Raw genomic sequence first — 14473 nt, forward strand, 5'->3', positions numbered from 1 at the left:
AGTGATACACGAATTCAAAATTTACACAAGCAAACTTTAGCTATTAGTATTACTTCAAACTTTAGATTATTATGTAGTTATATCTAATGCTACATTAGCTAAAATATGTTAAGTGTTAGTAACAACTTAATACTTTGTAGTTTTTAAATTCCAGGTAATTTAAATATTTCATTAAATTAAAGATAATTATTCGTTAATAATAATAAATTTACATCTATATTTAGTAGTTTTCGTTTACATCCCGAAAATTCTTAAATTTCTTTTTAATTCTATTTGTATATGCGATATCTTCTTTATTCTTATAATTAAACATTTTCCAAGAATATCTATAGGACATACATATATTTGGCACAGAACACATTTAGCATTATTTTCTTACAAATACTTCTTCATCAAAACATTAAATTTGGTATAAATTAAGTAGAGAAATTAAGTAATTATTAAAATAATGCATTCGTTTCGTACACTCTTATCACATATTATTATAAATCACAGATACATGCGATTGTGGAATAACGTCCCACTCGAATACACGGAATGGTTTTCTTATTATGCATCACGGTTTTTACGGAAAATTAATGTTTCAAGTGCAAGTTTGTTTAAAATATGTGACTTGAAAGAATCTTTACAATTTTATTGTACAAACGTACTTTAATATGGTGCAATAAACTAATCAAAATATATAATTGGTCAGGTGTACTTGTAGGTTCGTGATTGATTTTGTGTTCTTTCGTTGATGGTTCTAATTATTCTGATTGGTCCTTTCACGCTTTTTGTTTAATACTCAACAGTCGTCAATAAAAAATACGTGTCAGTAATCGTCACCGAACGACATTTTAGATCCATAACATATGATTGTAATATTCATATAAAGATGCTTATTTGGTTTAATAATTTTTAATATTCAATTTATACATGCACATTTTAAAATATATAATTACCTTAACTTCGTTTAACACTTTAGTTACAGCATATGTATTTTTATCACGCATTAATCCTGGGTGATAGATACACGATTTTTGCCCAACAATTAAGGAGGTATTCGTTTTGTTGGGGTGAAAATAGGTAATAATTGTAACTTTTGTTAAGAAACTACAAACATACATCTTATTGGTCAGAAATAAATCAGTCAAAATTACTTTTAATCTATGAACTGTTATTTGTAGGTTCTATTAGAATCATTTAAGAAAAGATAAGATGCAACAAAATAGTGTATAACAAAAATATCGATATTTTAAATTTGATGTTATTGTAACAAAACTATGAAATGTTTACAATTTTGGCACGTGTTACAAAAGCATATTCATAAAACACGTGTACAAAATTTCAAGTCGAATAGGTAGTTACGAAAAGGTTTCTATAATTACTTTTGACTTTATCCTTTTTTGTTGTGTCAGACGCCTACCTCTCGAAACGATCGATTTTTCCATGATATTTATTATTTACAAATATTATTGTCTCTTAACTTATAGTTACTCCCATAGTTCTAATTATACTTAAAATTGGATTATATCCTTCATTAAATAATTGCCAGATGTGTAGTTGTTTGTATCAAAGATTATAAGTTTTCATTATCACTTCGAAACGTCTATCTCATAACTCATCCGAAGTTAAATCGTTGTAAATTTATTGAATTATGAATAAAGTATTTTTGTTGAGTAGTTATTTGTATTTAAATGCAGCTAGTGTTCTTTCCATTTCGGATTTACACTTTTGTAACAATACGTTGCCTATATATTATTCCTCGTATTTTATACAAATATCATACCATGATGATTAATTCAGGAGGCAATCATTATTATTACTACATTACATTAGATATAGTTAATAAACTTACCTCGATTTAGAATCAAGAACGCTTTAATTAGACACATAAAAACATAAAATGCGAATGGCCAGAGTAATTCCACATCTATGCTGAAATTTGGATTTCAGAAAATGTAAAAGAAAAAGAATCGACTACTTTGGTCCAAGAAAAAATGAATATCTCTTTAAAAATTTTTCATTTTAATTGAGAAAAGACAATTTTTATAAATCACAAACACAATTTGTACATCCATTCTTTTTGTTACATTTTTGAAAATGTTTAAAGTCAACTATAAAGTGGATTCGAAGAGACGAAAAGTTTTATATATAATAGCTGCATAGACTGTATGCACGTTGCATAAGTGCATATAAATCAATCTTATAGCCTAATTTGGAACAGAAATTTTAAAACTATTAATGATATATGATTGATCGTAAGATACATAAAGAATACTAGAAATCTAAGTGTTGTGGAAAATCAAGAAATAATGATTGTAAAAAATGATTCCTGGTCTTAAAAAGACCCACAATGACCAAGTGCAACTATTAATTTGTCGTTGTCTATAACAGTGTTTCTCAAACTTCATCTTCCCGCGGACTTCTCAATAAAGGGAATCCTTTGGCGAACTTCCTAGAATTGAATTAAATCATTATTTTTTATTATATTTTAAAATTGTTCTTTTAAAATATTTATGTTTAAATATTCTTATTAAATTTAAATAATCGAATTATTTTTTTATGCAAACTTTTGTATACGTTTTATAGTAATACAATATATAAATAATATAAACATATAAATAAATATGAAAAAAATAAAACAATAAAGCAATATCATATTTGGTCAATCTCTCTATGTAGCGTACATGTTTGCACAAATATGTTAATACAAAACAGCATTCAAAATTTGGGGCTGTACTATGCAGGACTTTTCTTATTTCATTATGTAATACAATTTTTTTCTGTTGATTACTAACATATTTGAAATCCATAGATCACAATTTGAGAAACACTGACTTAAGAGATCGAGTTTTGACTTACCAAGGTGTAGGCCTTTAAACCCGTCTCCTAGTAACTTACAAGGAAAGGTTACAAATTAATCGATTTAGATTTTAATGTGTTTTTATAGAATATAGTAGAATGATTCCTTTTGATGTATACAAAATATTAGGTATAGATACTTAATAGTTTTTAAGGTATAAATATTTAAAATCATATACCTTGATACAGAAGGAAATGTACCTTGATATAAACTTCAAGAACTTATATTTTACATACTTTTTATATTAATATCTAATGGATTTTTTATATTTGTTCGATATTTGTAAGGTTTATATTTATTAATTTATACGTATTAAATAATATATGTATTAAGGTATGTAATTTTAATTACTTATATTGGGTTGAAACAAAAGTTCGTAGCGTTCATAATAAGTTACTTTTGGCGACATTTACTTTTTCTAACGCGAGTAAAACAAAAGACATGCTTATATAATCTGAAATGTTATGTTTCAGCATGTTTCTGCTTGCGATTTGTTCCTACATTTATAAATTTGGCGTCTGTTTAAATTAGAGATTATAATGGAGAAAAATAAAGTGCATTTTCTACAATTAATGCTTTTTTATTTCCAAAAAGGAAAAAATACAATTCAAACAGCAAAAAGGATTTGTGTCATTTATGAAAATAGTGTTGTTGTGCTGAAAGCACAATTCGTAAGTGTTTTGCTCGATTCAAAAGTGGCAATTTTAATTTGGAAGACTGAGAACGTTTCGATAAGCCTACTGTCGGTGTTGATGGTCAAATCAAAACGCTGGTTGAAATCAATCCATGTTATACGGCAAGGAATATGGCAGAGATACTCAACATATCTCATACGATAGTTACAAGTCATTTGGAAACTCTTGAATACGTGAGTTGGTACAATGTATAGATGTCTTACTAACTAACGAAAAGAAATTTAATTGACCGCCCTTCCACAAGTGATTCATTATTGAAACGAAATGAAAGGGACTCATTTTTTAATCGGTTACAGACGACAAAAAAAAATGGATCCTGTATAACAATGTGGAACGAAAAAGATCAGGAGGAAACGCAATCACCTCTACAAACCTGTGCAAAAGCTGGTCTGTGCTCGAAAAAGGTAATGTTGTGTATCTGGTGAGATTAGAAGGGCATTTTGTACTACGAGCTCCTGTCGCACAACCAGATGTTGAATTCGGATAAATATTGTTTACAATTAGATCGATTGAAGACAGTAATCGACGAAAAGTGACCGGAACTGGTCAATAGGAACGGTTTTGTTTTCCACCAGGACATTAGACCTCGTGTCTCCTTGCAGACATACCGAAAATTGGTGCAGTTTGGTTGGGATGTTCTACCTCATCTACCATATTCACTCGACTTCACTTATCCTGATCACTGCAAAATTTCCTTAATGGGAACAACCTGGGTTCTTGCAAGAACCATGTACTGGGTTGTCAATAAGTGATGTCGGCTTTTCCATTGTAAAAAAATACTATGACACTTCAATTTTGAACAACTGTAAATATACGAACGAGTCGACAAATCTACATGAAATTTCGCACATGTTCATCAAACAGTAGTTTCATCTTTAGAAAAATAAAACGACGAACCCAATAGCTCGATTTCTTATCGAACGACAAAACTTATTGAGCAACCTATTAGATGAGTTTATCGCCTCAAAGATGGTGAAAAATACTAGATCAAGATGGAAAATGTATAACAGAATAAATACGTGTATAAATATTTAAAAATTGTCTTCAAATTTTACTTTAAAAATGCTACGAATGTGTGTTTCAAACCAATATCTTAGAAACTATCGAGTATCTACGCCTAACATTTTATATATGTATGTATGTACATTAGAATGAATCACTCTACTATCATTCTGTAAAAGCATACTAAAATCGAAGTTGCCCAATTCGTAACCTTTTCTTGTGAATGTTTTTTCAGGTAGAATACACGTTATATAAACGCATTTCCCAAAACACAGAACGTTTTGCAAAATATTGTTCTTCATCCGAATATAAAGTGACACGTATAAACTATGGACATGGCATCTCTTTCCATAACGACCTCACCACACCCATGACTTTGCGACGCAATACATGCTGTAACTTTGCTTTTTATAGATTTAATGAGCAAATATAAACCGATGTATGACTTCTTCTTAAAGCTTTTCGTATAAATTAAATTTACTTTTATCGAAACTTCAAATCGGGGACAACGTATTTGATGATTTGTCTGGTATTTCATTTCCATTATTATTACAATACGGCTGATTTATTAAATTTTCACTAACAGGATTTATTGAAACATAAGAATGATTGGTTGCTGACTTAAATGTCTCTTTGTAGAAGCAGATCTCACAGAACCTATCTCTACCATAAATTGGTAAATGTACCAGTCCATTAGAAACTGCGATATACCTGCAACATATAAAATGTCTTGAATATTAATTTAACTATATACACTTTTGTCTATATACAAAATGAAACCTTTAAAATTTCTATCTCATGTTACGTTAATATTATTACTTATAGAAAACAATTTATCAAATAAAAGTTGTATAATTTTATAACGGATGTAAGTTGCATAAAAGGAAATCGTTCTAAATGAAAAAAAATTTCAATACAGTATTTATTTGCTGAAAGCTTGATTTGGTTTACACGTCGAGTACTTGACGTTCTCCCCACCATTTCTAATTCGTTTCTGTTATGCAAAGACGAGCTCGAGATGTAATGGGAACTGAAGCGAGCAAGTAAAGGTACGAAATACACGAAGTATTGATACTTTTTCTCAGGCGGTGGTACGCCTTTTGTAGAATTTTGATCTCTGTTCTTCGTGTGCAATGATGTTTCATCTGTCTCCAATCCGTGACCGTTACGCCCTTACTTAGATGCATTCTTATTATTGGCTAAGTTGGGCACGGTAAGTTACGTATCCACTTGAGAATAAAACTGTTGCGAGTTGCTCTCGAGTGGAGATTGCGTTTGAGAGTGATTGTCCAAGAGCATCGTTCAACTGTCTGAAAGTCAGTGTATCGTGACTTGCTTGCGAATGGACATAACAATACGTTGCTCTCGGAGAGTTGCTAGCAGAATACGAAACGGTATCAAGAGTACTTTCGTGCAAGTAGGAAAAAATGTCGACTGAAAAAGCTTTGCAAGAGTAAGAAATTATAGAGTGAATTTCAATTCAGGAAGAAAGATCCGTGTTATGGAATACGAAGGTCACCGAATATAGAAACCGTGAAAAAGAAACAAACACTTTTCACGAAATTATGTGGAAGTTTAACTTCGCGTTTCATCAAACGACAAAACTTATCGAACAACCTAGTATTGTTCAATAACTTTTATCGAACGACAAAATTTGGTGATCGGGTGGCACGTGGTGATGGGGGCAAAGACGTTAACGGATCACCGATATATCCGGATGGTCCTTTCCGCCCTAGATGTCACCGCGGCCACACCGCGGCACAACCTCCAGGTGAGGATGGCACTCCACCGTGTAGATAGGCGCTTTGACGCCTTGACAAGGACGTCCTGATGACAGGCGTTCTTGCGGTAACCTGGCCGCAGCAGGAGGCTAGGCCGCACCATAAGGTGGCTTGGCTTGAACATATTATCGCGAGCATAAGCGACACGGCGATGCCTTGAGTCGAGCCAGGATCTCCTCACCAGACTGTGTACTGGTGATCGAACAAAATCACGGATTTGAAGGCCGCGCATGTTCGGGCTAGACGACAATACTCCTACACGCGTCATCGTCTAATTGTAAGTGATGACGGCGCGCGGGCGAGAATCGCTGATCTGCATGAGTCCTACGACAGTGCGCAGGGCTCTGCAGGTCGTCATCAAAAAGACCAAGACCCAGTGCTGGTAGGAGCTCCTCGAGACCCTCGATCAGGATCCATGGGGACGCCCATATAGGGGGTGGTGTTGAACAAACTCCGCCCATATAGGGAGTGCTGTTGAATAAACTCCGCCCATATAGGAGGTGGTGTTGTACAAACTCCGCCCATGGGAGCCCCCGATCACCGAGAGTCTCGATCCCCCGCTCCTGGGGGACATGATAGATTCGCTCTTCCCCATAGTGAAGTGAGGCGGAACCACGTTTCCCAACGGACCCAACCATCTGGTTCACCGAGCTGAGAGTCACCATTGGAAGTTGTCTCTCTGGGTCTTGGCTTAGAACGTCCTTGATGACGACCTCCGGTAGGTGTTCGACCGATGCTAATTTTTTATAGTTCGTACCATTGTAAAATAAGCGACGAAAACTTATATCAATCAAACGTTTACTTCTTTCTGCCGATGTTTTAAAAATATAAGTATTTTCTGAATTGCATCAGTGTCCTAACTCCGTAATGAAAGGAATGAGTTTCAGAATGTTAATTAAATTCACTTATTTTAAACAAATAAGAAAATAATACGCCAAAAACTTGTTATTTTATTTATGTTTGTATTTTTAATAAATATTACAAACAAACGCTTATGCTAAGCAATAAAAAGAAGTTACATCGTTTCATAACTCTTATTCATGATATTGCTGAAAAATGAAACAGCAAACTAAATGAAAAATACAAAAATTTTGGTAATTAATAAATCTTGAAATAGATAAGTTTAAAAAAGTAATCTGTTCTTCCACATCATTATCTTTAAGAAACAGAGATGTATATGCATCTGTAGGTGTTCTATTCTGTATATATAGAGTTACTTTGCATATGATAATGCCGTGTTAGAATTATAATATAATTAAATATTTCATTTAAATGTTTTCTTTCTTTATGTCTTACAAAAAGAATCAAGCTCATAAAAATCTAACACTTAATACTCTTACACATTTTCTCATTATTATTATTTTAAGTATAAATTTGTATTAGATATTGAATGCATAGTATACATAGTTACCGATAGTGTTGATCAAGATGTGCCTTTTCAATTCTTTTGTCTTTGGCGCGTCGATTTTGAAACCAAATTTTGATTTGCGTTTCCGTGAGACATAAAGATGTAGCGAGTTCAAATCTTCGCCTCCTAGAAATATACTCCCCTCTGCGATATTCAACTTCCAGCCTTAATGTTTGTTCACCACTGAAAGTTGTTCTTTGTCTTCGTGGTCGTCCTTCTTTTCTTCTCCTGCGAGCTACTATCCAACATAAATGTCAAAACTGTTTAAAATAGTACATTCCACTACATGTTAATGCACATATTTATAATATTATATATGACGGCATTTCATAATAATTAATTAACACTTTATGTTTAAACTGTAGAACCAACGGTAAAGATTTTTTTCATCTAAGGGGTATATGGCACAATTCACCTTTTTCGTCTCCATGCCAAAAACTCCGTGAATTCTCGTGCCGTTGGGCGTGGCTGTGGGGGCCGTGGGCGGATATGAGATTGGGGCTCACGGCCGCCCATTGCGCGGTCCCCAACGGAAAGTGACGGCGGGACAGTGTGGCTTGCTCCGCCGTCGGGTGACAGCTTTCTGGCGCTGAGAAAAGTGGGGGCGGAGCATACGATACCGTCGCCCCTTTCCCAGCAAGTATGTGAGCGGGCGTGGTTTTGACCGTGCAGCACGGATGAGAGGGGTGGGGGGAAGCTTTTATGTTTTTAATTCCCAGTGCCCTCCTCAAAACGTACGAGGACGGCTACCGTGATAGGTTCTAGTGGGCAGATCCCGCATCCGCTGTTTCCGAGTGAGGGGAATCCCATACTCCCAAGGGGTCGGAGAAATCTTTCGAAGATTTTCCCCACAAAAAAAAAACAGGGTATTGTATTACAGGAACCAGCTTTTTGTTCATAAACGGTAAACATTAGGAAAAAGTGAAAGAGGAGGAAGTTACATTATATTTTACTGGCAATATAATAGTCTATCTCAATTTTGTTTAGTTTTCGAGAAACAAAGATGGCCTTCATTTTTTTTAAACAGAACGCTACATAATTTTTTACATCATGTGAAAGTGTGCATTAAGACGAATTCAATTATGTAGATACTATGGTCTTCAGGGTCATACAAAGTCAGAAATAAAAAAAATGCATTCAACATTTCGCAATATTATATTTATTAGTATGTTGTAAGTGATAAGACTACATAGTGTATTCAATGTGATATTAGCAAAATGTATTTACGAGTTCTATTATTATGAGAGTCATATTTTCAAAATAATTTATGTACTGCAGAAACAACTTTATGAATGAAACAAAATATTAGTTAAAAGGAACGATGTTGTACGATTGAAACAAAAAAAGAAAAACGATGTTCGCGTGTTTAACAGTTGCAGCGATAAAAATTTTCATAAAAATTGGAGATAACTTCCAACTTTGGAGGTCCGTGTTTTTTTAAACTATTTTATAAATAAGAAATTGATAACTCAAACCCCTTTATTTTCACATGGAACGTAACACATTGGAACAAAGTCTCCGACATCGAGTACAAAAGTGACCGATTTGGCGTGGGTTGCCTCAGCTGTAACCTTTCTCAGGTTCTCATTGCTCAATAAAAACCATGAGCAGGGGCTGGATCTTATCTATTAAGAAGGGAAGAGGACATGACATTGTGGGTAGGATTATTTTTAACAAAAGAAGAATGAGGATACCACCGCGCAATAGTTCCGTTTATGTCGTTTTAAAGTATTTGTACGCAAAGTTAAGTATTAGAATCGACACAAAGCTATAAGTAGTTTCTGGTCCTTTTAGTTGTTCTTATTCCTTTTAAATGATTTTCTGTAAGAAATTGAATAGTCTTTCTCTTTAACTTCTCTTTAACTTCTCTTTAACTAATCTTTGACTATCTTTGACTAAATTAGTATTGTATAGAGTGTTTTTGAATTAATGATACAACCTGAAAAAGGGAAAATCATTCTTTCGTACAAAGCTTCATTTTCGAATAATAATCGAAGCAGTTATAAATCAAGTATTTATTGCACTACTGTTCCATTTTTAACAATTTATCTTTACCAAATTGGAGAACCTTAACGTGAGTTCTATACATAAATCACTCTCTAAACGAAGATATATACACTTACACAAAGAAATCAAGGATTTTGTTTAAACTCAATTTAATTTATACGTTTCTTTTATCATTTTTACTCTCTGATTTTTGATCATAAAAATTTGGAAATGATCTCAAACAGGCGGTCGAAACACAATATTAAAGTATGCATGCTTCTTTAATTCTGCATTCGTCTTGTAGTTATATTTGTGTTTTGCATTTATATTGTACGTTTTATTTAGCAAACCGATGATTCTTTGTCTGCCTTATTGTAACAATAGCTTAAGGGGTAGGCGAACAGAGATGGGTTTGAGGAAATATAACGATGTATATTCCATATTGAGATGCGGCCAACCGTGTTTTATAATCTCATCGCAATATCGCTACGAGGTGGCGAAGCGGGATAAATCCTTTCAAACGTGCGTGTATATGTACATATGCTTGTAATAACACGTAGCACTGTCAAACTTTTAGGTGAAGAGCGAAATATTCAAACACAAGCTATTAAATCAAAGCATTTGAAACACATTATTATAGTGTACTTTATAATGAATTTTAAAGAAATTTCATTCGTAGATCAATAATAATATCTTATTGAAATGTTCCTCAAATTTGATTCAAATAATGACTTCTGATTTAAACAGAATTACGTTAGAAATACGTAAATGGTGTGGTATGCATATTGGTTAATGCAGTCTTATTTATTACCTAAATTTACACACAGAAAAAAATTAATTCTCAAAGAGTAAGTTCTCTGACATTTTTAGTATATTTGTAAGTAATACTAAATATTTAAAATATGTATTAAAGTTGTCAATTATCTGAATAACTTCGAAAAATTGCTAAACGAAATAGGCAGAAATGAATTTTTAATGCAATTAAATAAAACTCTTTAAGAAATATCAATATTGTGAATTCATGTCGATGGTTGTAAAGCACTCTTTAAAGTAACGATTAAGAAAAAGAAATTAGTAAAATTGGTAATCAGTTCGATTGTAAATTAAAAAACTCACGAAGAATGAACTTCGTGCAAAAATGAATCTCGCGAAATTATTAAAACTACTGCATATTTTTAAAACGTTATCACTTGTTTTTTCTCAGACTTTATAGTTGTTTGCCATGTGGTTATATACTAATTATTATAATTTTGTAATATTTTTCATGTATGTAAACAACCCCCCTATTTCCTCTCACCCCAACAACCGCTAAAAATTTTGAGATATCATAAGGGTTGTATTTTAAGTTAGATTAAGTTATATTAACAAGAATTTTTATAATTTTTAAAATATTTATAAACTTTTACTAAATGTCAAGTTTAACCAAGAGAAGTAATATTTTTCCAAAAAATTTGTTTGTATTTTCTATTATACACAAATGATAACATAAAACGAAAGAGTATTGATTTTGTCCCTCAGCTAGGATCAAGTCCACAAAGGAAAGATGTTATACATGGTATCCCAGATTTTAATGATTAACCAGTACCAGAATATTCTATGAGCAGAAATAAGAAATAAAAGTCCTATGAATATAGTCGACTAAACGCTTCGTTAAGAAGTTGTAACAAAAGTGAGGAACCGTAACAAACTTCCTCTTAGTGCATTATAGGGTAAGTAATAAGTTGATAATATTTATGTAATATGTTTATGCACGTTGTGTTTACTACTTGCCATCGCTGAAAGATGATAGATGTAACTTCTATTAATCTCTATTCGTTACTACTCCATTTTAAAATGGTGGTCATAAGACTGACATCGTTGAGAAATGAAGTTACGTTGTATAACTAATTGCTAGTTACTAGTGCTAATAAAAGCACAAGTAAACACAATGTGCACAAACACATTACACAAATATCATCTACTTATTGGAAGTTCGTCATAATTTTATATTTGTGTTATAACTTTTCAATGAAACATTTATGCGACTATATTTATAGAACTTTTTTCTTATTTCTATTTATGGAATATATTGGCCACTAAATCTTGGAACTATGGATGCAGTAATTGTAGTTGGCGAACAAATTTTTGAAAATACCATCGACATAAATAAATACGAAATCATTACCTTAAAAAAAGTCTCATAGAAGTAAATACTGACTAGTAAAACAGCAAGAAAAGAGTATGAAAGTTCGTATTTGGAGGTATAACTCTAAACTTCAAAGAAAAGACTAACTGCAAAAAAATCTGTATTGAAAGAAACAATCTAAGTTAGACATCGACCATGTTCTTGGAACAAAAATCAAAGTTTTTTGTATCAAATGTACAACGGATGTATACTTGTCAAGAAAAAATTGTTTTCGTCTGTATTATAAGCTGCAACATTGTTTGCATTGTTAATTAATCGTTTTTAAAATCAAAAATTTTAATATAATCACGTTTTAAATATGTACAATATATACATATTTCAATATCACTTTCACGAAGTAGTATCTAAGTTTGTTATAGTAATAAAATGTAAAAATTATACAAAAATTGCACCTAAAGTAATTGCACACTTGTTTTATCAAATACTTTTTTAAATAGACATGTTGTCAACATGATCGACTGGCATTGAAAAGCAATGTAATTGTTGGCAATGATTAAATATCATTTCAAATAATTATTAATTCCACATTAATTTTATACAAAATCATTATTTCAATTAATAATTTTGTTCGTCACATTTCGTGTAAATATCTGCAAGGTACCATCGTTGTAAATTGTATCCTCCGTTACAAAACAATATATACTTTCAAATATTATTTTATTAAACGAACTCGTATCAATCATTATTTATAATAGTTAAGTCTTATTTGTAATAGAGTCGGCAATAAAAAAGTGTATATACTCACAGAACGCAGAGAATCCTTGCAAATAATGTTCCGAAGTCGGATGATTTGGCAAATTATGAAAATGTGGCGGAAGTGTAGGCGGATATGTGATCTGTGCCAAAGGGAAGCTAGACACTCTAGGAAAAAGTCCGTGAAAGAATGGCAATCTTAAAGTAGAGAAATCAGAACTTTCTTCTTTTTCATCGTTCATCGGTATATTCATTTCATTGGTGTTCTGTTTTTCAATTCGTCCTGAGAATGTTTCTTCTACGCTCGATACCTATGCAACACATTATCGTGACAAATTGTAGATAATTGTTTCGTAACATTTTTTTAATGTGAATATACAGAGTGTCTCAAAATCCTAAGACGACTGACAAGGAAATAATTTCCCGTGTAGAAATAAATTGCAAATATAAGATAATTTCAAGAACTTGTCCATCAATTTCTCAGTATTTTTACTTTTGTTCGTGTTTATTTATGAAAATTGATGTTGATACTATTATCTGTTTTCCATTAATCTTACTATCTCTTAAATAATTACAACCAGTTGAAACTAACGAAATTGTACAATCGAATATCTTCAAATGATTTTAGACTTATTAAAATCTGTGACATATCAATTACATCGAGTTCGATGTGAGTATAATTATATTCACAACTCATAAAAAATAAAATAAGTAACGCTAATACCTGAGCATCAGTTCGAACGTCAAACATACGTATTAGTAACTTTTTAAAGCTAAAGACGGAGGAATATTTTATAGTTAATTAAACTGCATCTTTGAAACTTAAGGAGAGAAAATTAAAGGAATATAATTTGATATTCCTGTTAAATATAAAAAATTTCGCAAATATGTTGCTTTATGTAAATAGTAATTACAAATATTTTCCCAATTATACTTTTCCACGAGGTTTAAACCCTATTCGCCTGCACTTAGAATTTCAATATACCTAGTAAGTATGTATTTTTCATAAGTTGACTACTCAGTGATCAAAGAGTTTCAAATCGATACGATTTAAACCTTATACAGTTTTGTTACTATTATATATTCATTGGCGATACATTTCAAACGATATTGAAAATATTTTCCTTAATATAAAATTTTTACGCAAATCATCTTACAAAAAGCTAACTTTATGATAATATACCACGAGTATGACTCGCATTAACTCGTATTAACTAGCTTTGTGCAACACTGGAAGTTGTCGAAAATAAACGTTTCTAATCAAAGCTAAAATCAATATCGAAGCTAAAAATCATAATGTCAAAATTGTTTATCAACTTACTCGTATAATTTCATTACTCGGAGAATCACTGAAGATGTCTGCATTTGACGTCGTAGTTTTATCGCATGAAACCATATTCGAAGATAAATCAAGACTGAATTTTGCCTTGGGTTTTTTCTGGTCACCGTTATTATTGCTTTCAACATTTTTCGTTTCAAGATGACCGTAAATTCGTGCAAAAAATCGTCGCGGAGATGACGGTCCCTCTGCTTTTGTCGACATTTAAGCGCAAACGAACGACACCAACGTTCCGCGAAGCGAGGGATAATTAAAAAAACTGCGAACTACTCAAAAAACTCGTTAAAAAACGATAAAAGATTCGAGAGGATTTGTACCCAACTTTGAACTCGATTCTCGTGTACCGTTAAGCTTGTACAAATGAAACTCAACATCTCGTGGGCATGATCTATCAGTTTAGGAATATCATCTCCATTGTAGTTCGTATCACTTTGATCATTCTTCCACGCACAATTAATCGATCCTAAAAGTTCACGTGGCCATGCATTTATTTCATCCAGTTTCGAAATTGAAGTAAATTTCAAAACGGATCGAGATAT

General features: G+C 32.2%; 1 protein-coding gene across 1 annotated transcript; it reads right to left on the reverse strand.

The window, feature by feature from the left end:
* Positions 1-5036: 5036 nt before the first annotated feature.
* On the reverse strand, positions 5037-14138 carry LOC143149633 (homeobox protein rough). The gene is made up of 4 exons (XM_076317203.1): positions 13917-14138; positions 12648-12906; positions 7735-7969; positions 5037-5253 (listed from the first exon to the last, which is right to left on the reverse strand). The coding sequence occupies exons 1-4, from the start codon at positions 14136-14138 to the stop codon at positions 5037-5039; spliced, it is 933 nt and encodes a 310-aa protein (XP_076173318.1).
* Between the last annotated feature and the right edge of the window lie 335 nt (positions 14139-14473).

The sequence above is a fragment of the Ptiloglossa arizonensis genome, chromosome 7, assembly GCF_051014685.1.
Source record: "Ptiloglossa arizonensis isolate GNS036 chromosome 7, iyPtiAriz1_principal, whole genome shotgun sequence".
Classification (NCBI taxonomy): Eukaryota; Metazoa; Arthropoda; class Insecta; order Hymenoptera; family Colletidae; genus Ptiloglossa; species Ptiloglossa arizonensis.

Excerpts from the sequence above, each read along its gene's own strand:
- LOC143149633 (XM_076317203.1), bottom strand. The coding sequence starts at position 14,138 with ATGTCGACAAAAGCAGAGGGACCGTCATCTCCGCGACGATTTTTTGCA. Across the intron at positions 7,970-12,647 it reads GCAAGGATTCTCTGCGTTCT|TAGCTCGCAGGAGAAGAAAA; the intron begins GTGAGTATATAC and ends TATGTTGGATAG. Across the intron at positions 5,254-7,734 it reads CATCTTGATCAACACTATCG|GTATATCGCAGTTTCTAATG; the intron begins GTAACTATGTAT and ends TATATGTTGCAG.